Raw genomic sequence first — 16,582 nt, 5'->3', positions numbered from 1 at the left:
AACAGTGTGTAACATGTCAAATCATATGACCCAGCCTGTTCCTAAAGGGGACTCGAGAGATTCTGAGTTTAAGAGCCAATAAGGCACAGTTTAAGTCTCTGTAGTGTAAAAATAATGTAACAACAAACAGTTCTATCAACCTGTATGAAGCATATGCAAAATCAATGAACAATGCAAAAATAAGTGTAACTGTCCTGCACTATGTAGCGTATAGTATAGTCATATATACTTAGTCAGTTAATTTTTAATTAGTTACAATTTTGATACAAATTACTATACATTTTAGAAGAAAAATGTTCTATCTATAATTTCTCATGTGTCAGTAATGGCTGGCTGCTTTTGCCAGGTTCCATGTATAAAGTAAATAAGGCTGAATTTTACTTAAATATATGTAGTGCTGATATTAGGAAGAACCATCATTCTTTAGAATTCCACATCCTTTTAAGTTTGGTTCTAATTGTGGTTGAGGAATACCTTCTCTTAGCATCCAAGAGATAGCTTCATTTTCGATTTTGTATTTGTCGCTCCCTCGCTCAGACCTTTGTTCTGTAAACTGCTGTTCAATACTCTCAGCTGTAAGCTTTTCGTTGATCTTTGTAAATACCGTTCTGAATACGCCTGGATGGCTCTGGATAGCATCCAGTAGTCCACAGCTACGAAGCCCATCCTGGAACCTATAAAAAATTTTGATACATTGATCAAAAGAGAAAAAAAACATCCACTAATTTTGAATGCCCTATAAACTTTGAACATGGATAATACATGATGAGGAACATGCCTTTCAAAGTGTTTCCTTATCCTGAAGGACAAACCAATTAATGACGTCTTGCACCACTTCATTTTTATTACTGACAGAGATGCTTCGCAGACATCCAGCCAGCATCAGGTGGGTCTCACATCTTTCAACAGCTTTGTTCAGGTTTTTCTTAAACTCTGAAGCCACAACTTGACACTGGATTGAAAACATTTATTTTTACAGTGAATTATTTGTTCATGCAAACATTAATATCAAGCTTTTCAAATGCACATGAGCATAAAGAGAACTGACAAAACGTACTAAAGAATACGTAAACATTGCTATAAACACCATTTTAAAATTGTACAGCAGTCTGAAATGCAATTATTCACGTTCTTCCCCTACCTCTGACAGCAAGCTTTTTAATTCATGATCATGAATGTCCTCAATGTCTGCACTTTCTGCACCTGACACTATGGCTTGATACAAGACTGGAGCAAAGAAACGTGGGGATGGTCCTCCTTGAACTATGCCCATTGCAATCAACTCTCCTGCATAAAAGTAGCTGTTTTCTTTTAAAGCTACCAGAGAAAGATGAGAAATCATGCAATTACATTCTCAACAGTAACCAAAGCCTGACATATATATGAAATGTTTGATGGTTTCCCTCTGCAACACTTACACACATATATGGCACTCCAAAACTCGCTGGTAGTCAGAACCTGTGAACACTGGGCTCTGCCTTATATGTTGAAATGCAAGTCTGAAGAACTCCCTCATTGGGCCACCCATATAAACTGCTTCTACAGAATTTCCCTCATAAGTGAATTTGGCATCAATTCTCTTTCTGGCAGAGAAATTTGGTCTCCTCATTGTGCGGACAGCACCATCCTAAATGTTCTTCCGGTTGATGTTGAAGCGAAGAGCTTCATCCTTATCAATATTCCTTTTGCAGCATCTGCAAGACATCCTGCAGCCTGAAAAGACAGTCACACAACCAAACATAAAAAAACACTACATAACAAAATTGCGACATTTGAACATTAAACTCACTTGACATTTCTATCAATGACTCTTCTATAGCTCGACTGATTTGTTCATCCTCTGACTCACTCACATCAGAGCAAACAAGGTCCAAATAGTCCCTGAAAAAATTTGCTCATTTGAGGTTGTTCTTACATTTTCTATCTTTCTGAGACCTCATTTACATTAATCATACCTGTATGTACAAACAGATGGACTTTCTGTGTCTATAACAGTGGAAGTTAAAATCTGCGGGGTGATATCAGCTTGGATGTTAGCTAGTGATTGTGAAGTACAAGGTGCTTCCTCTGCCTGGCATCTGGTATCTGGCTGTTGGTTTTGCTTTACAAGAAGAAGAATATAAAGACATTTTCATTTAAATGATACATTAAAATCACTCAGCATACATCTAAATACTTTAACAAATGCTCAGCGAGTTTTAAAGTCCATTTAACACACATTCAAATAATGTCTCAGGTGATGCAAGACAAAAAAAGTCTAAATCATGTATTTTACCTTGAGCACTGTTCAACATGCTGAACTAGAGACTGCATGGGAATATAATTTCTACAGGTCTGACATTTTTCCAGCACCAATGCTTGGCCCTTAAGGTAGAAAGCATAACAGTTAAACACAGCATAATACAAACAAGACATATGTAAATCTCTGAACATAACTCTATTTAGTAATTATTTGTAGTAGTTTAAAGAAATTGAAGATATTTCGTAGGAGAAGTGAGATGCTTTCATGAAACATTTACAAGTGTACAAAAAAGGCAAGATTTTTTGTGACTAACCTCATTAAGCTTACACAATCCATCTGTGCTTATGCTAACTTGGACGGAGTGGACGGATATAGTCGACTGCCTGATTCAAACCACTCTCTGTTCTAAGGTATTTCACGCTATATCCATTGGGTGGTATTGGCAGAGGTTCCAAATATATTGATCTAAAACATGCCAAAATTTGAAATCCTCCAGAAGTATTAAGTGGTGGATAAGCTGCATACAGGACATCTCAGAGGTCTTTGTAATTGCCATTTTTATCTGGGAATGTTATTCGCTTCCTACCTAGGCCACAGTTCTGTAAATGACTATGTTCTTCTGGCAAAGGATGGACATCTTTTTCCGCAAAACAGAAGAAGTCATGTGTCCATGACTCTGTTGTTATACTTGCTCTCTATTTCACCCTTTGGTATGGGTCCCTTTGTCCTCTTAAAACGGTCATACAACTGGAACAGCTGGACTAGATTTCTTTCAATCTGGTCCTGTCTAGATGTGTTAAATTCAGAATGTGCAACAAGTGCAGAAAGACTGGCTGAGGTTGACACCCCAGGTGTTTGATTTGACACCAGTGATGTCGCTTCTGCTACAACTATGTCTGAATTTTCAGACTGTCTCATTAATATCCTTGCAGCTTGATGCAGAAGTCTGGCTAACTTTGGAGACTCGCCACTGGGAAAAAATGCACAATACAGTATGTACTCGGTTATCCAGACATAATTAGTCTAATGTCTGTTTCAGCAAAGAGTAGCTGTAACTGGTGATTGTGATCTCACACACTACTAAAACAAAAGTTTAACGAATAATATAGCATTAATAAAATAATGTCATATTAAAGTGAAAAAAGTACTTTTAAATCACATAGCTTTCTAAATTTTAACGTCAAGATATAGCAAGTTCGACCCAATGAAAAACATAACTTCTAAATACTAAGAAGTGCAGGGTGCTGACTACTTGTCATCTACTTAGATTTCCAAAAGGCTTTTGATGTTGTCCCCCACAAGAGGCTCCTACTTAAACTCAAAGTGACAGGTATTTTAGGTACCGTAGCCACCTGGATTGATAACTGGTTAACAGATAGGAAACAGCGAGTAGTTATAAGAGGCACAATGTCACAGTGGGCTTGCGTTCATAGTGGGGTACCGCAGGGTTCGATTTTAGGACCACTATTGTTCCTAATTTACATAAATGATATGGATACCAATATATACAGTAAACTGGTGAAATTTGCAGATGACACCAAGGTGGGTGGTGTAGCAGATACTGAATTAGTGGCTCAGCAGCTACAGCGGGATCTTGATTTAATTAGTGACTGGGCCGATACCTGGCAGATGAAATTTAACGTCGATAAATGTAAGGTACTCCATCTAGGGAGCAGAAATATAAAGTACAGGTATTTCATGGGTGTCACTGAAATAAAGGTAGCTGATCATGAGAAAGACCTTGGTGTGTATGTTGATGCTTCCATGTCCCATTCTCGCCAGTGTGGGGAAGCAATAAAAAAGGCCAATAGGATGTTGGGGTATATCTCCAGGTGTGTGGAGTTTAAGTCAAGGGAGGTAATGCTAAGATTATACAATTCCTTGGTGAAACCTCACCTAGAATATTGTGTGCAGGTTTGGTCACCATATCTTAAAAAGGACATTGTGGCCTTAGAAAAGGTGCAGCGTAGGGCTACAAAAATGATTCCTGGTCTTAGAGGAATGTCATACGAGGAACGGTTACTTGAGCTAAATCTGTTCAGTCTCAAGCAAAGGAGATTGAGGGGGGACATGATCTAGGTATATAAGATTCTAACAGGTTTGGATGCTGTTCAACCAAATAGTTACTTCAGCATTAGTTTAAATACACGAACTCGTGGCCATAGGTGGAAATTAGCGGGAGAACATTTCAAGCTGGATTTAAGGAAGCACTTCTTTACGCAGCGTGTAGTCAGAGTATGGAATAGCCTTCCTGATAATGTAGTGCAAGCTGAATCCTTGGGTTCCTTTAAATCAGAGCTAGATAAGATTTTAACGACTCTGAGCTATTAGTTTAGTTCTCCCCAAGCGAGCTTGATGGGCCGAATGGCCTCCTCTCGTTTGTATAGTTCTTATGTTCTGATTACTTCTGTTGCTTAGTTCGATGTTATTTTATTTCCAGGTGTGATGTGCCGAGTATGAAGCTATTCGCCGCATTATAAGTATGAAAAGAAGACAGAATATCAAAAATATCGAGGCAGAATTAATTCAACAAAGTATCAAAAATATTATTCAAGAAAATGAAACACTTCTTGCGACTGAAGGCGTCTGTCGTCGAAAAGCGAAGCATTACTGTCGCCTTTAAATGATGTCACATTTGCGACGTTTTACAGGAGGTAGTTAATCTTAACTTCAGGTTTGTCTGTAAAATATCATAATAAACAAGTAATGTGAGTTTTCAGTTTGCTTAAAGCAAGATAAATGAAGTTACACTTACATTAAAATGAAAGATTACAATCCGTGGCAGAGGGACAGTTTGCAGCACAACACCGGCATTAAACATCAGCATAATTAAAGCCAAACTAAATGAGTTTAGCGTCATTCGGTAATTACATAGCACAATTATATAACTTAATACATACATATAATGTAAGGACTTCCATATATTGCTGACCAGGAAAAACTTTAAGTTCTAACACGCTGTCAGCGCGTGCCTCGGTGTCCCCACAGTGCACCCACAGTCCTTTGCATGCACCGGTGCGCCCTTAAAACTGCAGGAGCCTTCTTACAGGCATGATTTTTATGATCGCGCATTGCATTTGTTTGACTTTATTAGGCTAAAACTTTTGTTCTAACTCAGACTTTCAGTTTCATGATGCAGGCCCCAGGTGCTACACAGTTAATGGTCCCTGAGTGCACCACAGCTTTCGCTATAAAACAATCTCTCTACAGCCATATTTGGGGGCTGCCACAGGGGTGGCCAGAGGTTTCCAAGGAGGGATGTGGCCGCCCCTTGGAGGCGCCCTTGACATTAAGAGGTGGGGAGATACAGTATATTGTCACACTGGGCCTCCTGACCCTTTGGGCCAGTAAGGCCAGTGTCTCTCTCCGGTAGGCGATCACCTCTTTATGGTGTCTTTCATACTGCTCCATCAGGGCTGCCGGTTCCTCCCGGATGCCCCTCAGAACAGATATTTTTTCCACCTTCAGACCTGAGGAGCTCTTCACTACATTGGCAGCGAATGTTTCTGCACCAGTGGGCTTGAGTGCGTGGGGGGAAGGAGGGGCGTGTGGTGACAAGGAAGCAGGATGATTGGGGTTTGGTGATCTACCAGACTGAAAGGTATTCTGGGGACTCAGGGGACAGTGTCGCCCTGATGTAGAGGGGCCTATAGGAGGGATGGCTGATGTAGAGGAGCCAGGTGTGGAGGTGCCACACATTGAGGAACCCTGGTGATCACACTACAGGGGGACAAATGTTGGTGGGCCAAGAGGAAGTGGCTGGGGAGTAGAAAGCACAGATGTCTGGGAGGTGGGTAGACTACAGAGATTTATGCACCCCGGGACTCCCTCAAGTGCTTCTGAGATCTAGGATGGCCAATACTCGGTCCTCCCCAGGAGTGAGAGAATGCAGACTGGTGCTCCCCCCAGCCCACCTCACCTGCTCCCTCCAGAGTGCTGCAACCATCCTTTTGGTGATGCTGACATCGTCCCTGCACTTCCTCCTCATACCCTCTGCCAGGCGGCAGCAGCCATGGCCCGCAGAATGTATCTTTTTTCTTTCATCTCCTGCTATATATTTTCCTGATATATATTTGTCTTTTGCAAAGTGCATCGTGGTATAGGAAACATACCCCAGAGCAGGACTTCAGACTAAACCATTTTCGGGAAGGGTAGGTGTGCTTGGGGTGAAAAAACTTTACATTAACTGGTGAGATAGATTAATTTTATCTGTACTTTTTTGAATATGAAGAATTATATTATTTTGGGGGATATCTCCCTATTTTAATGCTGGAGGGAGCCCCTCCCCCCAAATTTATGCCTGACCCACAAACCCACACACTGTTCACAGATGAGAACAGCGCAGACCCTGCACGGTCATGTTTGGCAACTCCTTCCAATTTTATAGCCCAAACCAGGAGTAAAAGATGTCGAAAATCAGACCCTTCATAAACTTTTCTATCTTCAATGATACTCCATAATGCTGCTTAAAATGAAGCAATGCACGCACAAGTTAAAGCTCTTTTCGTTTTAATGAATGAGGAAAGAAATAGTTTTGGATAAAGAAATGAATTAGTCTTTTTTTTCCATGTGAGCATCCTCCTGCAGCCTTTAAATATGGAAAAGTGGCTGATGGATGGACTTCTGAGTGAAACTCATTACCCCAAATTTTCTTAAATTGGCTTATATATTTACAACATGGTGACTGCAACAATAATACACCTACGACTGTGGTGTTCTACCTAGAGCACCACTAGAGGGAGCTCACACATTCTATTGTACTTGCCACAGTAACAACAGTGATGTATAGGAACAGTTAGAAGCCGGTAATTTATATATAAAAAATGTAATTTCATTAATCTGAATGGGTGGGCCCAGCTGTCAATCCCACCCAGGCCTATCCATAGCTCCGCCTCTGTGTCAGTCCATCTCTTTGCAGTCCAAGTTGTACATCTACCAATCTGGACAGCAAATTTACAACCGTTCTGTTTCGGTGGTTATATTTAAGGAATGTCACATTAGTAAATTCACGCTTTACATGAACATCTGAAATGGGCAGAGACAAAATCTGCAGTACAGGCAGACCAATGTCTTTAAAACTCCTTTTTCCTTCAGCACCCTCATACTGCAAAACCTCAATCCAAAGTTCTCCATGTTGTTCATCTCTGTGAAACTGCAACAGGAGAGCTCTCTCCACTGGTTTTCTAATTCACCAAGGGAACAGGAAAGGCCCTCTTTTGGTAGGCTGCCTACTGCAGGTAATCTTACCCGGGGATGTAGCATCTCCAGCTTACTCAAGTGACTCTGGAAGTCGCATTTGATACTGTGTCCGGAAGCAGTCCATGCTGCGCTTAGGAATGACGTCTGTTGCAGTGTAGAATTGACTGTAAATTCCTAGCAAAAAAAACTGCCAGAAAAGTATTGCAAAATTGCTGTTAATCACTGTAAAACCCCCAGCTCCATGGGTGTCCCTACAGGTGGCTGCCCTTTGCTGCCAGGCTTGCTGTCACCTTCGTCTGTGCCCATGTGTCAAGTAGGGCAAAATGGGGTAGGTGAAAATAGAATTTCCCCAAGGGGAGTAACAAAGTACCTTCATTTCATTTAGAAAAGAATTCCAAAATGTCTTTTACAGGTTTTGTCGTATGTAAATTACAGCAATTGTCTTTTTTAAACAGAAAAATAACAATTAACTGTAATCTAGTTTAAAATGTTATCATGTATTCTATTCAAATTATTGAAGTTACCTGGCAACTGGAATTGGCAAATACTATTGATTCCAATGAAACATTTGAAACCACAAAATCACATGAAGAAAACGTACGCTGACCGTTACTGAAACGACCTGGTATCTGTTTCATACCTCACTTTACAACACACAGGACTTTTTTTTAACAATTTAAAGGCACAAGTTATTTTACGTCATGGCCAAGCCACCTTTGCTAGTTTAATGGCAGAAAAATAGTCAAAGCCAGGCGCCTGGTCCACAAGGGATGTACTCAGTCACTGCTGTGTTTATGGTTTAAACATGCTATAAACTAATTTTTTCTAACATTTTCTTTAAGAGCTAGGTGCACTTGCACCTTGGTGGATTGCTATTATATTTGTGGATTTGCCAGGTAGAAGAAAAGAATGCTTCTCTACAGAGATACAGAAACAAATCTGCTTGTACACAATGTGAAAGCGTTTGAGCAGACCATCTACAACAACAGCAGGATTCCACCAAAGTAGAGGTCTGCATTCCCGTAGAATCCATGGCAATTAAGTGCAGGGCAGGACAAACTTTCATTTTTGAATGCAGGAGCACAAGGGAAGTGACTGATATGCTCGCAGTAAAAAGAATGAAACAAGTGCTTTTTGTTATCAAACAATTATTTATTTGCATGAGTAAATAGAAAATTACACAACAAAGTATAGCACGATATCACAACATTACATTGTCTCAAAGCGCTTTAGAGCACCCCCACCCAAAGCCCCCAGTGAGTAAGCCATAGGCGACAGTGGCAAGGAAAAACTCCCTAGAAGGAAGAAACCTTGGGAGGCACCAGACTCAAAGGGGAAGCCCAAACCTCCAGGGGCCGGCAGGGAGAGTGAAAAACACACACATCAGATAACTGCAACAGGTATTCTTCTACATATCCTATACATATGCATGGTACAGTGGTTAGCACTGTTGCCTCACACCTCTGGGAACATTTATCCATTTTCTAAAACCGCTTCTCCTGTTCAGGGATGTGGGGATCAATTTGCCTTTTGGAACAGGCGGTCAGATGGATCCCAGAGGCTACAGGCACGAGGCAGGGAACAACCCAGGATGGGACACCAACCCATCACAGGGCAGGCTCACACACACAGATCATTCACACACACACACACAAACACACACACAAAAACTCACCATTCATTCACACACCATTCATAAACACCATTCACACACCAGTCACTCACACAGCATTCACTCACACACACACCATTCATAAACACCATTCACACAGCATTCACTCACACACACCATTCATAAACACCAGACACACACCAGTCACTCACACACCATTCACTCCCCATTCACACACACATAGACCATTCACATACACCATTCACTCACACACGCCATTACCACTCACACTCACATGCCATTACCTCACACACACCATTCACACACCTGTCACTCACACACACCATTCAATCACCATTCTCATACACACACACACACACACACCACTTACACACACCATTCACACTCATCATTACCAAACACACTCACATACCATTGACATATACCACATTCCCATTTGATGTGGACACCTTCACACTGCCTGCTTCTAGATTATTTATGTTCAGGTGTTCCACTAATAATTTGTCCACTTTAGTTCCAGCAATTTCCCAATTAAGAGCATTCAGCTGGAATTCACTGTCTACAACCTCTATCTCCACATCCATAATTTCCAATTCAAATTCTGAATTAAAACCCCTCTCTGCAGTCTCCTCCAATTTGACCTCTCCAATTTGTATTTCGACAATTTCAAATTTATCATTTACACCATCTAGCTCAAACTGGCAGAGGTCGACCACTACGGCTCCTATTTTCAGCCTGTCTTGGTGGTCATCTGCAGGCTTTATGGAGACTGTCCTTTCATTTAACAGAAAAACCTCTAACCCATGCATGTCTAACCCCTTATCCCTCCCAGGCTGGTTGATGGGTGGAGTTGCTGGGGAGCACTCTCCTTCTTCACCCCAGCAGATGATCTCATCCCACTTGTCCCAGGCTGCCCAATACACATCATCCGTCCAGCTAACTGCCTTGGCAATTGGCTTTCGGGTGTGTGACACGATGGAACGGTCAGCCTGGTCAGAGGGTGATTCTGCTGGGGAGCACAGCTCTTCCTCATCTTCCCAGTCAATCACTTCCATCCACTTGTCCCAAGTTGCCCAGTATCGATCGTTGCTCCAGCTGACAGCTTTTGCAATTCGTTTGTTTCTGAATGAGGAAAAACACACAGGCAATACAATAGAGCTGTCAGTCACTCCTGGCACATGGAATTCAGTTCTGCACTGACACCTTCGCAATGAACAACTGCATTATAGCATAGGAAACTAGTTAACTTTCACATACAATTTACATATAATCAAGAAAGAAGCCTGGAACAATTTTAAATTTTACTAAATGGCAATATACTGATTTTAGTCACCAAACAAACTTTTCAGGTCTTGCTTCACTACTTTTATCTGTGTTTGTTGCAATACATCTGCCCTCTCCTGGTCTGCTGGAATATCATTGCTGTAGGCAGCACCGAGCGCAACCACCCGCATCCTCTTCCGAATGCAACATGAAAGCGCGGGAAAGCGCACGTGCAAAAGTGAAATATCATCTAGACTTTGCGGCACAGGAAACTAGCCGACTTGCACATAAAATTTAAATATAACCAACACAGTAGCCCGCAACAATATTCACTTTATTTAAAAGCAATGAACTAATTTACTCACAAGCAAGCGCAATTATTTACTTAAGCGCAGTAAAGCGCACGCGGAAAAGCGAAATATCAACTACACTTTGCGCATAAAATTTAAATATAATTAACAGTGTACCCCGGAACAAAATCACTTTATTTAAAAGCAATATACTGACTTTACTCACCAAACATATTTTAATATACATGCAAATTTGACAGATACTAAATAAGAAAAATTATCCGATAAAATGGGAGCAGAAAAGCAACGTACCTCGTCATCTTGGTGCAGAAAACAAGTGAAGCTGCGTCTTTCAAACCGGCAGCGTCCCACGTGCCGAATAGTCAAATGTAATCAAGCAACACGGCCCACACAATTAAATAATAACATCATAATAATTATAGCCCTTGTATAATTATTCTATATATTATTCTATAATTAGAGGAACAGACTTTTATAAGTTAACTTGTTCACCGAGAATAGTATACAACACCGTAAGCATATAACCCTTAAAGGATGATTAATTAAAATTCGCACATTCATCCTGCATAACATAAAACAATGACTTAAAGAGACTTAATATGAAATGAACGCTACTGTCCGAGGGCATTTATCTCCACAAATCGCTATGTAACATAATGTCTTAAATACTCAGATTTTCAGAATGACAGAATCTTAACATTTAAAACTTTGTTTTGCGATACCGATACGTAGTGATATTGGTATGTGGAACAACGTTATGTTACACACGCCTCCCACAATTCAAGAAGCTGTAGTTAGATTAAGAGCGTATTCACAATTTACCCGTTTGCCTTTTACCGTGACTGAGCACGATCCCCCACCCCAGCTGGTCTGCATTCCCCACATTGCAATTAACGATCCTGGCCTCAGCGCTTTTGTTACCGTGGGACTTTGTTATGTTGAAGAAAACATTAGAAGGGAACTTCTGTCGCACAACTGAATGAAATTTATGATTAATGCATGGCAGCATTCTCCAAGTACAGTGGGACGGACTCCCCAACGGACCGAGAGTGCTTGTGATGTAAAATACACTAAGATAATTCAGTTCCTTTAAAGAGCGGTTCTTTTAATACTCTGTATTATAATTTTCGTGTGCTGTCCCCTTAAAAAGCATATCACCAGTATTCCTTATTCAAATTGTCCCATTAAAAACTACAGTCCCCAAACGTCAAATTGCATGCTTCTGCATGTCACCTACACTTCAGACTTCATCCTCAAAATCAAAGCAGTATTAACACAAGCGACATGTGCCATCACTTAAAGCCAATGTAACTTTTTTAAAATAAAGTCTGTTTCAACTGGATTTTTACCTAAGTAAAACAACCATTTTATGTTCTATTTATCTTAAAACTACTGAAACAAATAATTGGCTACAATGCAGTTCCGCTGTTTTGTTTGGCACCGTAAATTATGTCCTGCATTCTGTGGAAAAAAATGAAGGCTGAGGAATGTTACGTAACACAGTTAAAATGCAAAAGTTCTCTCTGGTGTAATTCACTGCATAAAACCATGGTCTTAAGTGTGGTGTCTTCTTCATAACACTTCCTGACTTTTGTATCCGTGACCATGAGATAGGGTGGGCTGCTTTTCTTCCTTCATTTTACTAGTGTTCCTCCCTTTCCTCCCAGCCTTGGCTGGTGGTTCAGGCAGCATCACCTTCTTTTAATGGACCCAGGTGTCATTTATTTTGAAGTGCAGAAAATGTTCTAGCAGAGGTCTTAGACAATTTCTGAATTACACAGAACTCTGACTTCTTCTGAAGCTGTGAGAAATTGTTCATCTGTAATTGTTGCATTGATATTTGTTGATGTGCGTGTGCCCTCCTTGAGCAGTAAAGGGGAGATCACATGCAGAGCTTTTCTTAGTCTAAATAAAAATAAAATATTCTCTTCATATAGTCTGGAAGAGCCAATTAGTTATTTCTAGAAAAATAAATAGAGCCAATGAAGGAACCAGATGTCACAGTAACACAGGTCACTGTCTGTGGTGCTGGGTGTTGGGCTGGCGCTGAAGAAATAGGATAACTGGCCAAAGTGTCCATGTGCCTCCACTGATTACAGGACATTAGTTAACAGTAATTAGCAATCACTTATAGTTCTCATTTATAATGATGTAAAATTATAAATATATATATATATCCATCCATCCATCCATTTTCCAAACTGCTTATCCTACTGGGGCGCTGGGGTTCCTGAGCTCCATTCACTCTCACATGCACACCTATGGGCAATTTAGTAACTCCAATTAGCCTCAGCATGTTTTTGATTGTGGGGGTACACCGGAGTACCCGGAGGAAACCCCACGAGGACACGGGGAGAACATGCAAACTCCACACACATGTAATCCAGGCAGAGACTCGAACCTGGGTCCCAGAGGTGTGAGGCAACAGTGTTAACCACTGCACCACCATATATATATGTAAATATATATATATATTATGGACAAAATATAATCGTGATTTAATGTATCCCTTCTGCTCTTAAAAAAGCGCAATATGTCTGAATGACGAATATGTCTATTACGTTTTAATAATCTTGTTAATATTTGTTTACCTTTTTTTCTGTAATCACTCTATGTTAAAGCAATTTTTAAATCTAGCTGTGAAATTGATGATGCTGTTGTTATTCTGACTGTCTGAACATAAGTGAGGGGATGGATGCACTATTCTATGGAGGCCTCTGAAGAGAATAAATTATCCCAATATTATATTGAGAGAGATGATTAAATCAGAGCTAGATAAGATTTTAACAACTCTGAGCTATTAGTTAAGTTCTTCCCAAATGAGTTTGATGGGCCGAAAGGCCTCCTCTAATTTGTAAATTTCTTATGTTCTAAGACATACAGTACTGTGTGAAAGTCTTAGGCAGTCCAAAGAAATGTTTAAAGCTGTTTATCTGGGTAGCAAGTGTACTTTGACTTAGAATAAATGACACAATTTAACATTAGAACATGTGCAAATTAAGAGTAACACAATAAAAACTAGTAATAACTTCTTCTGTTTTCTAAAGCGTTACTGATATCTAGTTGGATGGCTAGATGAACACCGCTTCAGTTCCCAAACTTCTCCCCAGGGGCACCTCAGCCGTTCCATGATTTTGTTAAATTTCACCAACAGCTCAATTAAATAATTAATTATACTGGTTTAAAAAGTCAGTGACAGATTGACTAGCTGTACTGTATGAGGTGTGCTAGTGGCCAAGTCAAAAAATACATGGCTGCACTGGATGGTCGTTACAAATACTAGGATGATTTTAGCAGAGGTTCTGAAATGGCTAAGCTGACACACTTTGACAGGCATAATGTAGCTGAAGTTCAGCCTGTAGCTGAAGACCCTGCCCCACTGCAGAAGTTCAAGGGAATTCTGCTTTTCCTTCTCCATAACTTCCTGGATGGCCTCTTTCGAAGACCTCTTCATGCACACCCTAGCCAGATGCACTGAGAGGCTTGGCTGTGTCTTCTTGCACACGGGGCAGAGCAGGAAATGCCTGCTCGAAGCACTGGGGATAAAATAAAATTAAAAAAAGTCATAAATAAAGATTAGATTTGATTCATTACTTTTAGTTGAATAAAGAAACAGTCCAGTCATCATCAACACTGTTCGTTTCACAGTGGTTTGGATAAATAACATTTGCATATCCTGATGGCTCCTAGACTGAGTAAAGTACATAATCACAGCTATTGAAACATGTTAACTAATTACTTACATTTATATTAAAATAAAATTTAATTAATTAAATTAAACTTAAGCTGCTTCAAAATATTATTTTAGGTTTGTAATGTACATAATCATAGCGATTGAAACATGTTGACTAATTACTTACATTTATATTAAAATAAAATTTAATTAATTAAATTAAACTTAAGTTGCTTCAAAATATTGTTTTAGTTTTGTAATGGATGCAATTTAAGTTTTAACAATAGCAGTCAGTGGTCAGAGACTTTTGCACAGTGTCAGTAAAGTAGAACAAGTTTATCCACAATTTCTACAGATTCTAATGAAATGAACAGTCCATTATTGGGATGGCTGAGGTCCTTCACGATCTTCTTGGCCTTGGTCCAGCACCGCCTGCTGTAGATTGAGTGCAGGTCAGGGAGCTCGGTGCAGATGGTGCGCTCAGCTGATCGCACAACCCTCTGTAGAGTTCGTCTGTCCTGCATGGTGCTGTTCCCGAACCAGGTTTCCTCCCAGAGTACGTGCAGATCAGTTGCATTGGGGAGTCCATACTGTGATGCTGAGTGAGTGTAGTAGGAGTTTGAGAGATGAAACTCCTGATGATTTACTCCCTCGGCTAACTAACCAGAACAGGATCATACCAATACCAAAATTATAAGTTTATAAATGTTTTTCACTACCCTGATTCATTCAGTTATTTCTGTTTGTTAATTCCACCCCCCAAGCAAATACATAAACAAACAAACAAACAAATATTGAGGGGGGATGTGTCAGAGGTGATAGAATCAGTGGATGAATCTAAAAAAAAAAGTCATGATTTTTTTCTCTCCAAAACATAATGCACAAAAGTTAGGTAAGACATTGACATGTTATGACAGTAGCATGATGCAGAGGAACAAACAGAAGGAAATATCAAACTAAACCTGAGTCAATTAGGACTAATTACACTAAATTAAGTGGAACACACAAAATACCTAAAACCACTTAATAAACAAACAACAAATATTGCATTAGATAAACTATACTGATGCCTGAGAGAAGTTGTTGTGCAAGCTGCAGCAAGTACGTAAGGCACAGGTGCAGAGACACTACATATAGTGCAAACTAATTTAAAAGTATACAGTACACACAATGATTCCTGAAAAATCAAAATACCGTGGAATACTAACGAAATACTTATCAGGATGATGATGATGATGATGATGATGATGATAGAAATAATAAAGAATTAGTTTAAGGTATTATGCAATTGACATGTACAATTAAAAAAGAAATTGCACCAGACATTTCCTGTGGCAAAGAAGGGTTGCTTTGTGGCATGTCGCCGACAGGATGTCATGGGCAGGAGGGTAGGCAGGCAGGGCAGCACAGGCAGAAGGGCTGGCGGGCAGCCAGAACTGTTTTGCCACTGCAGTTTGTTTTACAGTTTCATCTGCATTTGTTTCCCCAAGGTATAACAGCAGCTAATTTATGAACATGCTGCTTTTCAGAAAAGAAGTTTAATTTCCAGGAGCATGACCAGTGCACACATTTAGTGTTGACGGTTCTTTGTAAAATGGATGTCCTGTACTTTTATTGATCTGTCCATCCATCCATCCATCCATCCATTTTCTAACTACTTCTGATGAAGTTCCGGGTTATGAGGTATCCTGAAGCCCAGGCAATATGGGACACACACACACACATAGGGTATACCTATCTTTATGGGGCGAGCTCATTCACATCTATGGGATAAATGCTAACACTAACTATGACAAGCTTAACCCCCACCCTGCCATAACCATAAGTAACCAAGCAAAATACAAGAGATTTTGCATTTCTAGTTTTTCCATAGCAGTCACAGATTTTTATAAAATAGAGTTTTCCCTTATGGGGACCAGGAAACCAGTCCCCATAAGGGAAAAAAAACGGCTATTTATCACGTTATGGGGACATTGTGTCCCCATAAGGACAGGTATACCCGCTCGCACACACACACACACACACACACACATACACACACACACACACACACACACATGCACACAGATGGATAGATAAACACAGTTACTGTGGATGTCGATCCTGTATTAATAAGACAGAACTGTCATACTTAATAGGATCATATCCCTAGTTCTACATATGCATAATTATATTTAATACAAATGACACTTTAATGTTAATTTCTACAGCTGAACAGAAGACGCTTCAGAGAGTGGTGAGGATGACAGAGAAAATAATTC

At 40.1% G+C, this 16,582-nt stretch overlaps 2 protein-coding genes across 2 annotated transcripts in view; one reads left to right on the top strand and one right to left on the bottom strand.

The window, feature by feature from the left end:
- Positions 1 to 16,582, top strand: part of LOC125715977 (germinal-center associated nuclear protein-like) — a 114,324-nt gene that overhangs the window by 35,931 nt on the left and 61,811 nt on the right. The gene's annotated exons all lie outside the window — the stretch shown is intronic.
- On the bottom strand, positions 9,356 to 12,200 carry LOC125715984 (uncharacterized). Its single transcript, XM_048988172.1, has 2 exons — positions 10,940 to 12,200; positions 9,356 to 10,196 (listed from the first exon to the last, which is right to left on the bottom strand). The coding sequence occupies exons 1-2, from the start codon at positions 10,945 to 10,947 to the stop codon at positions 9,479 to 9,481; spliced, it is 726 nt and encodes a 241-aa protein (XP_048844129.1). The 5' UTR covers positions 10,948 to 12,200; the 3' UTR covers positions 9,356 to 9,478.

This window comes from Brienomyrus brachyistius, chromosome 20, assembly GCF_023856365.1.
Source record: "Brienomyrus brachyistius isolate T26 chromosome 20, BBRACH_0.4, whole genome shotgun sequence".
NCBI classification, from domain to species: domain Eukaryota; kingdom Metazoa; phylum Chordata; class Actinopteri; order Osteoglossiformes; family Mormyridae; genus Brienomyrus; species Brienomyrus brachyistius.
This window is presented reverse-complemented; position numbering and strand designations above follow the sequence as displayed.